This window comes from Dasypus novemcinctus, chromosome 8 (genome assembly GCF_030445035.2).
Source record: "Dasypus novemcinctus isolate mDasNov1 chromosome 8, mDasNov1.1.hap2, whole genome shotgun sequence".
Taxonomy (NCBI): domain Eukaryota; kingdom Metazoa; phylum Chordata; class Mammalia; order Cingulata; family Dasypodidae; genus Dasypus; species Dasypus novemcinctus.
Window position 1 is genome coordinate 23887712 of NC_080680.1, and position 14898 is coordinate 23902609.

Consider the following 14898-nt stretch of genomic DNA (forward strand, 5'->3'; position numbering starts at 1 on the left):
AAGTAAAGAGAAGAGGAAGAAAAAGTATCTTTTCTTGTTTTGCTAAGGGAGGGGAGTGGAGATACTTATCACTAAACACTTATAGAAAATATATGTATAATATATGCAGTAGATACTTTGGCATTATATACTTTAAAAAACAGATACATAATTTATAACTTTCAAGCCATCAAGAAAAAAACATAAAATAAAGAACAATACTAATGGAAGAAAAGGAAAAAATGAAAAAAAAAACACAGAAAAATGGGCTAAGTGATAAATCGTAAATTTGCTGAAGAATAAATATGAATGTCCAATAAAAATATAAGAAGATACTCAATAGTAATCAGGAAATAGGAAAGTGCCAACTAAAAAGCAGTGACATACCATTTTTAAAGAGACAACAAATAAGTTTGCTAATATTATGGCACATCTGATTAGTGTGGCTATAAATTGGTATAGTCATTTTTTAATAAGCAAACTGCATAAACGAAAAATTCTGCTTCCTACCATATGGCCTAAAGATATCTGTGCACTTGCACATACATACAAAGAGGCTCATTGCAACATTTGTGTAGTAATGAAAAATGGGGAATAAGCCAAATGTTCATTGATCTGGAAGAGTTAAAGTAATCATGATATATTCTACCTTGAAATACAATGCAATGATTTAAAAGAATACACTAGCTCTATGGCTACTGACCTGAAATGGACACAAGCAAGAAGACGACGATCTTATGCATAATACAGGAAAAAAATTTACAACAAAATGTATCACTATTATTTGTGCAAATATAAATAAGTTAAAATACTTTCAGAGAAAAGAATCAGGGAAGAACAGAAAGCTTAAGAACTCTAAAGTGATGGAAAAATAAGTCTTTTGATTCACCTGGCACATTCTTTTATAATGTAGCTCTTTGAAAAATCTTCATTTACAATTAAATTAATTATGAGTGTTTGTGTGTGTGTTCACTCAGCCCTAATCAATCAATCAAATTGCATGCTTTCCTGAGAGCGGATTGAAAGTTTTTGACTTATTTATAGCAAAGGGATGTAAAAAATGGTTGAAATTTGGCATATTTATTAGAATAAATTAGGACCCACTCACTCCCTATCTCTCCCCTTCCCCCAGCATATAAGGGTGGTAGTGGTGCATTACTGGAATGCTCTCAAGACAACATGGACAAAAATGTGAAAAATAATAATAAAGATGGGTTTGAGGCAGGGGCAAAGCAGAATATATTATGAGGCAGTCTGTGAAATCAGGGCAGCAGTCAGCGGTCACTTTCTCTTTTCCTCTCCGTGGTTGTGGAAACCAATGTGGTCACAAGAGAGATGTGGATTTGGGAGCTGCCCAAAAGGTCAGGTGATTCAACACAGAGTTTCTTGTCCCTCCAGGCAATTTCTCTCAGCAGTGCAGATTTATACAAGAACAGAGAACAGAAACCCTCTTATCAATCAGGAAGCAACAAATATGAAAAGTGTTCTGTTTTGTTTTTTAAAGTATTGGCCAGCAAAGAAAGCTGAGGGAAATTGGCAACACAACAAAGCTGGATTCTCTATTACGAAGCCAAAGGACTCAGTTTGGGACAGAAAAGTCCAGGGGAAGGGCAAGTGCTCTCTTCTAAGCCCCTTCGGGGTAAGAAACAAATACTTACCTTGACTTTTACTACCTTCTTCATTAAGAGTAAGGAGCAGCTACAGATTTTATTTCTTAAATAAAAATTGGCCTGAAACAGTAGAAGGCAAAGACCGGAATGCTGGTGGTTAAAGTCATGGCCCTTGTGGACAAGACCCAGGTCTGAAGGGCTTCCTGCTGTGCTGCCAGACACTAGGTCAGAAATCAGCCGTAAATGTTTGTGAAGGATGGACCGGCTGACTGACTAACGGAAATGTCAAGGACGGAACAGTAAGTGTACGTGGGTATTCACAGAGGTGTGTCCCAGAAGCCCTTGGTGGTAAAACCCAAACCAGTACGTTGGTTTTTCCTTCCTTGTAAACACGCTGGCACTCACATAGAGCTGTGACTTTATCATATGTTGTCCTTTTAAGTTCTGGAGGTGAAGATGCTAGGAGAGGGATGGAGGAAAACAGTAATATAGGAGATTTTAAATCCAGACAAGGGGAAAGGCACGTCCCAGGGCAGACCTGTGGTGCCCCATCTAGAGATACAGTCATCGGAAAGTAAGACAAGCTTAAGGGCATGTGCTGGATTGAATTGCTTTGCTTGTGCTGCAAAGGACACTTTATCACCACGGGATCCTCCCCTCTGCATGGCCTGGGCACCAACTAACTACATACGGGGCCAATGAAGTAATACACTCAGCAAATGTTTTTGGGGCTGGATGGATAGATGGACGGAGAGATGGATGGACAGATAAACAAGTGAACAAAGGAATCCATAGTACTTTTTTCCCTATGCATTTGAAAATCATCTATTCAGAACTAGCATCCTACTTGCAAAAATATTCAGTAAAGTTGTTTCCAGTTGATTTCTCCACACTGCACACAAATGTTGCCTGAGTCACTGGAAACATCAACAGCACACTCCAGAAAATCTGGTTAGTGGTAATCTTTCCAGATTCTCTACCACACCAAGGCAGTTAGAATAATTAATAGCAAGTACAATTCATTTATTTAAAAGTAAATTACCGCAATTGGGTATCTGTAGGTTTGCCAAGGGAATATTCTTGCTGCTTTCACTTAGGCAGTACAAATTCTGAGTTTCTGGACTGGATTTAATCTCCTGGAGAGTCTTGAGCCACATAATTTCACAGGAGCATGTGAAGGGATTGTCCACCAGAATCCTACATCAAAAAATGAAATTCAGTTAGGCTCTTGTTTTTGTTTTAACTACATCAATTTTACTGAAATGCTAAAAAAATAAAAAATAAAAAATAAATTATTTCTACCCAGCAATCCTTGGAAATCATATCCACTTTTATAGCATGACAATACTTATTCTTTGTTCCTTTATCTAATACTTACTGAACTTCTATTATATGCAAAGACCACTGTACAAGCTAAAGAATGCAACATTTTATAAGACCCTACAGAATAATAGGGGAGGGGGAGAGGAACAGAAATAGTCAGCATATAGGGCAGAAAAGGAGGTCTCATAAGGCAAGGGACACTAAGATCTCATAAAAATGTTGTCATGGGTTACTGTATAGTGATTAAGAAGATTTTAACTGAAGATACTAATAAGTGTTCTGGAACTCTGTCATATGTATTTCTGACCAGGCTAGAGATTCAAGTATGATTGCTTGGTAAGCTCAAACTTCAGAAGGAGCAAAGCAATTTCATCTTAATTTAAAAAACAAAACTGAACGTACAATGCTAAGAAAGAGCGTGTCAGTAGGCCACGCCCACCTTTCTGCAGTGCACAACCAGAGTCCAGTTTCACTGATACAGGAAAGTTGGAGTGAACGTAAGAGAGAGAACCTAGAAGAGAGATTTTTGTCCTCCTTCTTACACACACCAACACACTCACGCACACAGGCACACGGTGAACTCAGGATTTCTGAGAGCAAGGGCAACTGAGCTCTGACCTGACTGCTTAACCCATTGTAGGAGGGTCTGCAAAGAGAAGTTACAGGGACCTCAGAGAAGCAGCCTGCACGGCTGGGCCCCAAGATGGGAGAAAGAGGAAACCGTCCAGGGGAAAATAAAAACCACAAAGAAAAAAAAATCTTTAAATGCTTATTTATAATACTCAGTGGCCTATTTCAAAATGAATTCCATTTATGGTAATGAGCCTTTAAATGAGGCCATTTAAAATCGTTACATAGGCTCTGTCTGGCATTAACCACAATACTGGAGATTTCCGTGAGGACAGGACCTGGGCTTTGCAACATCATTTACTCCTGTGGTTTTCTGGTCGGCTTCTAAGAATCTCAGGCATCCCTAGAGACTCTTCCAGGAGTTTCTTTGGGGAAAAATATAGTCATGACAGACCCTTTTAATTTGCATCTGCTCCATCAGCTCCAAGTATCCCAACACCACCAAAACAGAATTTGACGCTACTGGATCTAGAATACAATGTGGGAGAGACCCACAATCAGTTTAAGCCCCACTCCTTGAAGATTTCCCTTGTGTTCTGAATACATGAAAAGCTAAGAAGTCTTTTTAAAAAGAAGGTATAATTGAATCAGCAGAAAGCACTAAAAAGCAAAGGGACCTTTCAACTCTAAATACAGTGATGCTCATTGACCACATACTACGGGCAAGCAGCTGGCTTCTGCCTTCAGCTCCCTCTGCATACTCCTTTGTCAATGACTAGCACAGTGCAATACACTTAATTCTTTGCTCCCCATCTCCCCCAGTGGACAACAGCAGACTCCTAGAACACAGAAACTTTTTTTTCTCCTTGTATCCCCCTGGCCTAGTGCCATGTCTGTTTGCTTTGTAATAGATGTACAATGAACATTTGTTGAATGAACTGTTAAATATGCTACAGGGAGAACACTGAGACACATGACTTGGAAATCAAAACTCTAATTTTTAATCCATCAATTTTCTGCAGTGATGCCCAGAATTTTACACTGAGCAACCTTCTCTAGTTCACATACCTTCCTTTAGTTTTTTGTGTCTATCTTGTGATAGAAACACTAGGTGCTTCAGCTACCTGCACTCTCTTCATTTCATAACACTGCCAATTACCAAACTATATTACTGCTGTTGCTACTAATTAACTTATCATTGTCTTGTCTCTAGTGGCATTTTCTAATCTGTACAATTTCCTCGCAAATAGGGATGGACCATTGTAAAAAAATCTGACAACTCAGTCTAAGCAACATTGGATTTTAACAAAAGCCACTGCCTAATATTCAAAGCCTTCTTCATTTGGGTCCATGTCTGCCCTCAGAGACCCTCTTCCTTACCATTCTTTCGAGTGCTTTATCCATAGAAATAGTAACAGATCATATGTGCTTCATGGTGATAACACAAAGAATTGCGCATACTTGGAAATGCTGGCTGTTAGTCATCAACACATTGCAATATTTTTCTTATCATTTATAGCAGAAGAAATTAGGATATAAGGATAAATATTGAATGCAGTGGCAGACCTAGAAGAAAACCTCACAAAGATGGGTGGGGAAGGAGAAGGAATACTTCTCCAATGGGTAAGATGAGAGAGGGTTGGCCCATGGTTATTTTCTCCTTAAATGGGTTTGATTTACTTTAGGGCCTGGACGAAACAAATTTGATGTAAAAATAGGTCTGCAATGTCACTCATTAAAAAAAAAAAAACTTAACCACCATTCCTTTGAAAACATTTCCCCAAATGCCACACAAAATCATTACTTACAGCTCAGACAAGTCAAGGTGATGAAAATGTTTCCTAGACAAACGTGTCAGTTTATTCCGGGTAAAATTGCTGAAAGGAATAAAAAGCATTAAGTGTGAAGTTGAAATGTTACATTGCAGGATTAAAGCATTCAGATAGAGATTGTTTTCAAAATAGAATGTTATTTGATTTTTTTAATGCCTTACTTAGACCCAATATTCTCTTTCTTCATCTGGAGTAATAGCTTATTTTTTCCCCAGTCTCTTTACATGTCTGCCTACTATGGGAAGAGAGGGGGTACATTTCGTATTTTTTCTATTTTTAATTGTTTTTTTACCCAAAAGTTATTTTCCATATGGCGATTCAGAGCCATTATATACCTCCTAGAGATCTCTGAACTTTCAAACAATTAATAAGATGCTACATAAAAAAATAGAAACTTGATGAGGGAAAAAGATGCTTTGAAGTTAAAGAGCAGCATGAATATTGTGATGTTACATGGCACAAAACTCTGAAGAGCAGCCAAACCTAACAGGTCTTCATACGAAATGACACACCTATTGATTATAAACTCTGCTGAGATATATGACTTCTAGATAAATGCAGACTACCATGAGAGAACATATATGTATCAGATAAGGAATATGGCAGTTTTTATCTTGAACTATTCTAGCAACATACAATCTTGAAATTTGGACCAGACAATGAAAAGATGGCGTATTTGTGATTAAAAAAAAAAAAAAAGAACTATACTGACAAGTTCCAAACATGCAATTCTATTTAATGGATGGACGTTTCCAATGATTAGTGCCACGGGACCTTAGGTTGAGAAATTCAGTTAAAATCCTGGCACTTGACTCACTTTGTGAATTTGTTTACTGTTTGAATTTATTTAAGAAGTGTTCAATGCTAGACCCTCCAAGCATGTATTTAATAGTAAGTAACATAAATGTAAAACAAACATCAGGTTTTCAAAAACAGCCAAGACCTCAACAAACGGGGGAAGGAAATGAGCACTTCAGCATCTGTTTCCTGCTCAGGAAAATGAGTGTTGGGCTGGGAGTCCATTGATAATATCAAATCTGAGATGACAGTGATATTGGCCCATTGTCTGAAACCACTCCCTTGTGTAAGCCCAATGAAGTCATTGGATGAAGTATCCTTCTGTGTATGACTAGTCATCTTAGCAGTGGGTTAAAACCTAAGAGGTAATCAATGAACTAAGACTCGTCAATTGATGGATAAAGAAGACACTAGCTTTAGCGAGTCATAACTCAAGAATGTGTGTCTAACTCCCAGCTTAATTCAATATTGAGATCTCCACACACCCAAACCCCTACCTCCACAAGAATACCATCCTTCCTTCTACACTTAACATCTTCTTTCTCACAGTGAGTGTCAAGTGCTCACCCACATGAAAAAATAATCCACCTGCAAGTTGTAGAATGTGCCCACATGAATCTATTCTTTTGGAATATGAATTAAGAATGGGTTGCACTGGAGTATAATAAACTGAAATTAGTCTGTCTTCTCCACAGTCTTTGGGGCACAGATGTTTTCAGCTTCATCAGAAATCCCCATCTTAAAAAAAAAAAAAAAAAACCTTGCATTTCCTCCCCATGAAGAAGGAGGAAAGAAGAGGCAAAGAAAGAGGGAGCTTATTTTAAAGGTTCTTGCCGTCAGCTGGTTGAGTGTGGGCTCTGGAAGCAGCTGTCTTTGTCAGGTTGCCAGCAGCCCAGACAGAGCAGGGTGATCGGCCAAAGAACAAAATGAGTTTTATGAACCATACTTATTATTGGGGCCAAAAGCCAGAAAAGAGAAGGAAGGGAGGAAAAGAGTTAGCAGTCCTCTTCCTGTTTGATTATAGAACTCTGCTAAGGAGCACCTCTGCAAAGTCCCGGAAAGCCCAGATTCTGGCTTTTCTCAGAGTCCTTGGGTTCTGAGGGGCTGGGCAAGAACTAAAGGCACTAGGAAAACTCTGACCAGTCACAGGGGCGCTGGACCACCACCCAAATACGCGCAGGGTAGGGGTGGAAGTGAGTACATCCCACTTGAATTTCTGTAAAATCTGAAGTGAAATAGAATGTTCTTGTGCACATTTTTACATTGTTGGAGCAACTTGGGGAGACGATCAGAGAATTCCAGGAGTAGAGAGAAACAGCTTCCACACAGATTTCTTTATCACATTCTTTATCCCTTACATCCCTCTATGTTGATATTTAAGGAATTTACATGTGGGAAATCAGGGGGCACATAGTCATTCCCTAAAGCGGGACTTCTTAACCTTCTTTGTTCCACGGACCCCTTTGCCAGTCAGGCGAAAACCACAAACCCCTCGCTGAGTCCACACTATACTGTGTACTATTTAATAAATATATCACACCCGCACCAACACATCCCCACAACAATAATGTTCTCCTCAGGCTCACGGACCCCTTGCTAGAAATCCCTGATCCAGAGCCTTTCCTCAAGGGTCTGGGCCTACACTCTGGAAAGGCAGACGCATAACTTGATTCCCTCCTCTATCCTTGTCATCCTCAAGGGCAAACTACTTAATTTAATTTCTTATTTTGGCAATTAGGAGCCTGTTTCAAATGTGAATATGTAAGCGTGGTGACATGTTCCTACTTCCTCACAGTTGTCTGAACACTTGTCTAATTTCATTCTGTCCTAATATTTGACAATGGTTACAAATAACAATAGAGATTTCGCATCATCCGGGAACAGGCCACCCAACGGTGTGGCCTTGTAAGGAAACTATATGACATGCTTGTCCCTTTAGTTTCTGGCTTTCAAATGATAACTCTGTGGGAGACAAAGCAGATATATGACTTGGTGCCTTGCACAAAAAATGCCACTAAAATTATTCTACCATGTATCACCATGAAAAATACACCAGCTGGCTTTGGTATTCATATAAATAACATGCAAGAAGAAAATAGGAAAAATATAAGAAGTTTGGTAAAATAATAAATAAGTCTCTTAATGTAGCTACAATTGACCACAGCTCAATGTACAAATCACAACATTTGGAAAAGTGATGTGGTAAAGAGACAGTGAAATGTGGTTGTTGAGTAATTTGGGTCTAAGTTCAGCTGTAATGAAAATACCAGAACTTACCCACCGAGGTCATTAATTACACTTAAGTGACTGAATTGGAACATTTTGCCTTTTTCTTCTATCCAACTTCTCTCTTGTTTATGCTATCAAGGCCTACGCAGACATCAGATTTGCACAGGCAAACCGACTTCAGAGATGATGCCAAAAGCATTTAAATGAAATGTGTTAATAAAGTTGCTTGGAGTTTTATCACATTTTTGTTGAATGTTTTATATCTTACTGCTAAAGACTTTATTTTTAAAAGTGACTTCATCATTAATGCTACCCATAAAATAATAAGTCACGATACAACACTGGCTTTATGAAATTAAAGGCTTTCCACAATATAAAAAATCTCCACATAGTGTCCAAACAATCTGCTCTCAGAGAGTATTTTCTTGTATAACTGGCATGGGACTCAGATGGGGAACTGCTCTCTCCAAGAAAAGAAAGGAGAAATATTAAAGGGCCGATTCTCTAATTATAGGAATGGCACAAATTTCACTTCCTTTACTCTTATTGTAAGAACATGGTTGAGGAGTGAGCTCTGGAGGCCTAAGTTCAGAGCATCTTAAGTCTATTTTTATAACTATTAAGGAATAAAAAAGATCTCCCCTGCCAATTGTCTTAAAAATCAAGTGTGATAATGCAGGTGAGAGTCCTTTATGATGTACAGAAAGTATAGCTAAAAAGAGCATGTGGCGAAGCACAAAAGGGCCAAAAAATGTAGGGCAACCGTCCTCTGACAGAAGCTCACAAACTCAGGGAGAAGGCACCAATCTACTCTAACCTTAGGGGTGCGGAAATGTTTTCTACTTGGGTGTTTCTCTGTATAATGAAGAAAGCTTTCAAGGGGGCCACATCTCATTGATTTAAGTGCCATCATCCAACAACCTAGCAGCAAACAACCTAACAGCTCCTGTTTCCCATATCTCAATTAGAATTCAGTCTATGACATGACATGGCTTTTCATATTATTGATTCATATTATTAATAATCATTCGAACCCTTGAGATGCCCCATGATTGATTTTTCTCCACTTTTATCAATCCATGGCAGATAGCTTTGGGAAAATGAAGGTTCAAAAGAGCATCTACGGTGAGGGGGTGGCGGGTGGAGAGCACTGGTAATTTAGTTCCCTAAAAAGGCCAAGGCCAAGTCAGTTTCTTTCAATTCCACTAGTTTGATGTTTTCCAGGGAACATGTCATGCTTCCAAGGAAAAGAATCAAAGACACTGTACCAGGACATAGTTTTCACATCAGACTCCCTGCCATTGGCCTATTGCTCTGTCCAAGATGGAAATGGCCCAGAAACTCATGAAAGAGAATAAACAGACTGTTCTAAGTACCCCTCTGAAGCTATTCAGAAATCTAACAGAATCAAAGCTAATGTTTCTAAGCTATTATCACAGCTACACTAACTTTACAAGGGTGGGGTTTAGGCTTGGAAAATAAGGAAAACAAACAGAGAAAAGAAAAATATTGAATAAATTGAGTCCTGGGAAACAAAAGAGTCAAACTTTACTCACATATGCTGCAGATTGTTGTTTTTCAGAAATGCTTTATGAGCCACAGACTTTAACCCGGAATCCACAATTGTCCTAAGAAAACACAAAAGTGCATGTGTATTAGAACTAACCAGTGAATGCCCGCCCAATTCTAACAGAACATTGGAAAAATCTCTGAGATAATGTATGCAAGGCCTGAGGACTCACAGGTTTTTCAGTCCCACGTAAGCTTCGACATCATCTTCCTTGATGGTTTCTAACCTTTTCTGATTTGCAATGTAACTGCAAAAGAGCAGAGTAAAAATCAGTGACTCAGAATGTAGGCAATAACACAAAGAATGGGTAACCTCCACCCAGCCCCACCAAGGGGCACAAGGCCATCCGGCCCCAGCTCCCTTGCCTGCCATTGTCTTGTAATACAGCAAGGGAGCGAAGGAGCAAAACTGAGCGAACTGAGAAGGAACCACCACCGAACAAGGAGCCAGGCTCCCCACGTTCCACTACTTCCCAATCTTTTATCTTTCTTTCTACTAACAGTTTAAAGTCTGACCATATAAAGCATTGCTAAGGGTGTGGGGAGATTCTCTCACACAGTTGGAGGGAATATAAACTGGTTTAACTTCTTTAAAGAACAATTTGCCCATGTTCCAGAAAGTTATAAAGAGACATGCTTTATGAGCCAGCAATTGCACTTCTAGGTATTCAGCCTAGAGAAATTCTCACTCATGCACGCAAAGAGGCATATACAAGAATATTCATGGGCGGCGGACTTGGCCCAGTGGATAGGGCATCCGTCTACCACATGGGAGGTCTGCGGTTCAAACCCCGGGCCTCCTTGACCCCTGTGGAGCTGGCCCATGCGCAGTGCTGATGCGCGCAAGGAGTGCCCTGCCACACAGGGGTGTCCCCCGCGTAGAGGAGCCCCACGCACAAGGAGTGCGCCCCGTAAGGAAAGCCACCCAGCACAAAAAGAAAGCGCAGCCTGCCCAGGAATGGCACTGCCCACACAGAGAGCTGACACAACAAGATGACGCAACAAAAAGAAACACAGATTCCCGTGCCACTGACAACAACAGAAGCGGACAAAGAAGACGCAGCAAATAGACACAGAGAACAGACAACCGGGTGGGGGGGAGGGGAGAGAAATAAATAAATAAATAAATAAAAATCTTTGGGGAAAAAAAAGAATATTCACTGTGACCCTGTAAGAGTGAAAAGGTGGATGCAACTCAGGTGCCCTTCAACAAACAGAAAAAATAAGGTGTGGTAAATACTTAAGTCACAATGAATCAGATCTATATATCTGAACAGAAAGAAATCTCCATGTTAAGTGAAGGGTGAAAAAAGTCAAATGGCATACTGAAATAAATACAAATTGTTCACAATAAGGTATGTATATAAAGAATTTTTAAAAGGGGCATTGCAGGGAAATTCACCTCATTTTTATCAGGGGATAAAAATACAAACTATTACACTTCATTTTATTAAACTACTGAGCTATTTTTTTTATTAAAAGAGAAAAGTTCTGTAACACATAAGACAAAGATGGAAGGAAGAGAGGGAGGAAAAAGGAAAGGAAAAGGGAGGAGAGAGGAGGGGAGAGAAGGGAAGGGAAGGAAGAAAAGAAACCAAGTGAAATGGCTGCGAGGAAGCTAGAGCCCACAGTTTCTCAGTGAGGAAGTGGACAAGCACCTGAGCCACCCGGAGGACAGCCTACAGTCTCCCGCTCTCTGCTCCAGAGCCTCAGGAGGGAACCTAAAACCTCAGATGCAAGCAGGGCTGCCCCCTCCTGGTGACTTCCAGGCGCCCCCACTGGTCTTGGTGATAGAGGTCTTTCGAGCTTCCCCCTCTCGCTGTCACTCATCAGAAGAGCAGCAGCTACAGGGACCAGCCCAGGGTTACTGGGGAGGGAGGCAGAGGCAGTTCCGGGCAGATGATTTAAAGACTTGCCGGACAGGCAAGGAGGCACGCTTTTCCCCCAAAGACTATTTGCCGTCACTCAGGGCAAAACTCTGTAAACTCTGTGGGCTCTGCAGCAAGTCGAGCTTTGCTTCATAAAACACTGCTCCAAGCAAAGGTTCATCTCCCCACAAGACAGTGGGAAGCGACAGAATTCCGTCACTGGCCTTCCCCATGAGCCTTCTCTCCATGACCACCTCAGCTCCTCTGGCCTTCACCCACCATTCTAAAAAGCTTCAGCCCCAGAGCTTTAAAGAACGCTGGCCCCCAGAGCCCAGGTCCCAAGGCTGGTCTCGTAAGAGTCTTCACAGAACACAAGCAGAGCTTTGGCCCATCGTAAAAACTAAGCTTCCCCCACTCAGGCCTGCAAAAGTGTTGCCTTCGCTTGCTTTTAGGCACATCAGCAGTCTTTAAGCAGTGACAAAGTGATTCCACACATTGGCTTTTTTAATTTAATACCTCTTTAAGAAGTTAACTGCTTGGCTTCCCAGTCCTACCAGCTCTCCCCTCCAGCAGCAGTATGTCTGGAATCACCTTTGGCCTTAATCCCACCCGGCGTTGACCAGAATATACCCTTTGCCTTTCTCTAGTCCATATATAGGACTCTTGCTAGAACCTCATTTTATTTTACTAAATCCACCATCTATTGGCCTAAAAGTTGAATCCCATGTTCTAAGGGCATCTCAATGAATTCACCTAAAGCTCTCCTGAGACTCTACAATATCTGAAATACTGTTCGAGTGATTTATTTGTAGGCAACATTGAAAATTTTTCTTTCCACCAGATCCTTCTTCGTACATCAATCTGGCAAGAATTTTGTAGCATGTGATATACTTAAGACTTCATACTTAAGAATTAGAGGAAATGGGGGTACACTTGGTACTGACAACCGTACTTTTCTATTAACCTGCCTCCCCAATTGAACTGTGAACTCCTCGAAATCCAGGGGCCTTAGTCGTCTCACCTTACACCCATTTCCTGGCACAGACCTGATGCTCAAGGAATGTCTGTTGACTTTAAATCACACAGAGCACTCGATCTTCCATTTGGAGTTTTTATAACCCTAGTGGAAAGACCAGACATATACACAAATTGGATGCACCATGCACACTAAACACTGAATGAGGATTCTGAGGATGTCAGATAACGTCATTTATCATGAAGAAGCCAAGATAGTAACGGGGGATAGAGTCAATTTTGAAAGCAAAATTTGTTTTCCTAATCTAGAAGGGAATTTAGATTATAAGCATACTCCATCTTCAGCAGCTTATTTATTTTTTAAAATGATAAAAATCTAATTACCCTTGGCGGATGAACGTTTAATAGCTAACGAACACTTCAGTCTCAGGAAAAAAAGACTAGAGGTGGCCTCCAAGATTTTTCAATCCATGGGTTCTTAACTTTGTGGGAGGTGACCATCTCAAGAAGAACAATGTTCAGCCACAGAATTTGACAAGGAGGAAAACAAAAAATGTTCCAAGCAGAGGTACACAAGCACCCATATTGTGAGGTAGAGGGGGAGGAACAGCGAAGTTGCAACTGGGCAGGACAGTTAAGGCTTAGTGGAGAAAGGGCACTGGGGTCAGCTCTTGATGGGTGACAAGAAAGTCAAAAGGTAGAGAATTAGAGCATAAGCAAAGTGCATACTATTTGTCATACTGTCACCAAAGCTCCTCCAGTCTCAAATTGATGTATAGGGCCTTGATTAAGACATTTTCTTTAGGATACAGAATTCCCTTTCCTCAGGCTTAACAAAAAGCTTAGAGGTAGCTTTTTTGGAAAAGAAGAGAGAAGAGGTAATTTTAGAAAAACTCTCAGAAAACATTTTCGAATTATAGTTTCCTGGAAAGGGCACTCATCATATTTTAAAGGATTTCATGTTTGCTTTAACAACCTATCAAATAATTCCTCTAGGTAATTCTCCTAAATAACAAAGAGTGGCTTCTACTGCATCGTTCCTTTGTATATATTAGCTTAACAGCAGTATTACTCAAGAGTAAAATTTCCCTTGAGCTTAGACTTTATTACCTGAACTGTACTTCAGGAATACTTAAAAAAGAAATGGAAACAGTAGTGACTATTTTAAACAATGAATCTTCAAAATGGAATTATTTCCCACTAGCCTGTCTACCCCACTCCACCCCATAAATAGGTGATAGATAGATAGATAGATAGATAGATAGATATGATTGGATGGCTGTAGAAAGGAGGGATGGTGGGAGGGAGGGGTGGATGGATGGGTGGATGGGTGGATGGATGGATGGATAGATGGCTAGGTAGATAGAAGATAGGTAGATAACAAGAGAGATAGAGAGATGGGTGGATAGATGGAGGGATGGATGAAGATGGATAGAGGAGGAGGGATGATGGGAGGAAGGGAAGCATGAATGGGCTAATAGGTAGGTAGATATGTAGATAGATAGATAAATTGGTAAAAGTTGGTAGAACTTAAACTCCACTCTTTGCATCCATGGAAGTAAGACATCAATTCTGATAGAATTTTCTGTGCTGTTGCATTTCTTTCATAGGATTTGTAATAATTCTTTTAAAAACACCCATGTTTCCTGGGTCCACAGCTAGGTAGCTTCAGTTTCAGGGCAAAAATGTTTAGGACAAGTTTTAAAAGTCAATCCAGGAACAGGCACAGGTGAAGTGTGATGGGCTAAGGCAGGATTCAAGATATGAGCCTCTTAATCTATCTCTCCCTTCTTGAGAGAAGGTGCAGCACCCTAACTGTGAGGCAGGCAAATGTTCAAAACCTAACATGAGCATGCCCAGCTTCTCTTTGGTCAAGGAAATAGACACCTGAGCAATTCCCTTCATGGGATGCTGTGTGCCAGCCACTGGGGTACCTAAAGCGTGTCTGCCCTAACACAACAATGCTACTGGGAATACATTATGATAGTTTGCATTTTTCCGATGAGGAAACTGAGGTTCGACCATCCCAGGTCATTTCCCTCAAAGTCACATGCTACATGCTACCAAAACAGGTCCTGACCACAATCTACCTGCTCCAAAATCAGAGCTCGTATCACCAAGTGACCCTGCTAGGGCTGTGGACTT

The 14898-nt window shown here is 40.4% G+C and overlaps 1 protein-coding gene across 7 annotated transcripts in view; it reads right to left on the reverse strand.

Annotated features, from left to right (window-relative positions):
• NTRK2 (neurotrophic receptor tyrosine kinase 2) overlaps nt 1–14898 on the reverse strand; it is a 365415-nt gene that overhangs the window by 323977 nt on the left and 26540 nt on the right. For all 7 annotated transcript variants that reach the window (XM_071216654.1, XM_071216653.1, XM_071216656.1 and 4 more), the window contains 4 exons: nt 10084–10158; nt 9898–9969; nt 5291–5359; nt 2632–2786 (listed from right to left, as the gene is read on the reverse strand). In XM_071216654.1, coding sequence (XP_071072755.1) covers nt 2632–2786; nt 5291–5359; nt 9898–9969; nt 10084–10158 — 371 coding nt within the window. The remainder of the gene's footprint in view (nt 1–2631; nt 2787–5290; nt 5360–9897; nt 9970–10083; nt 10159–14898) is intronic.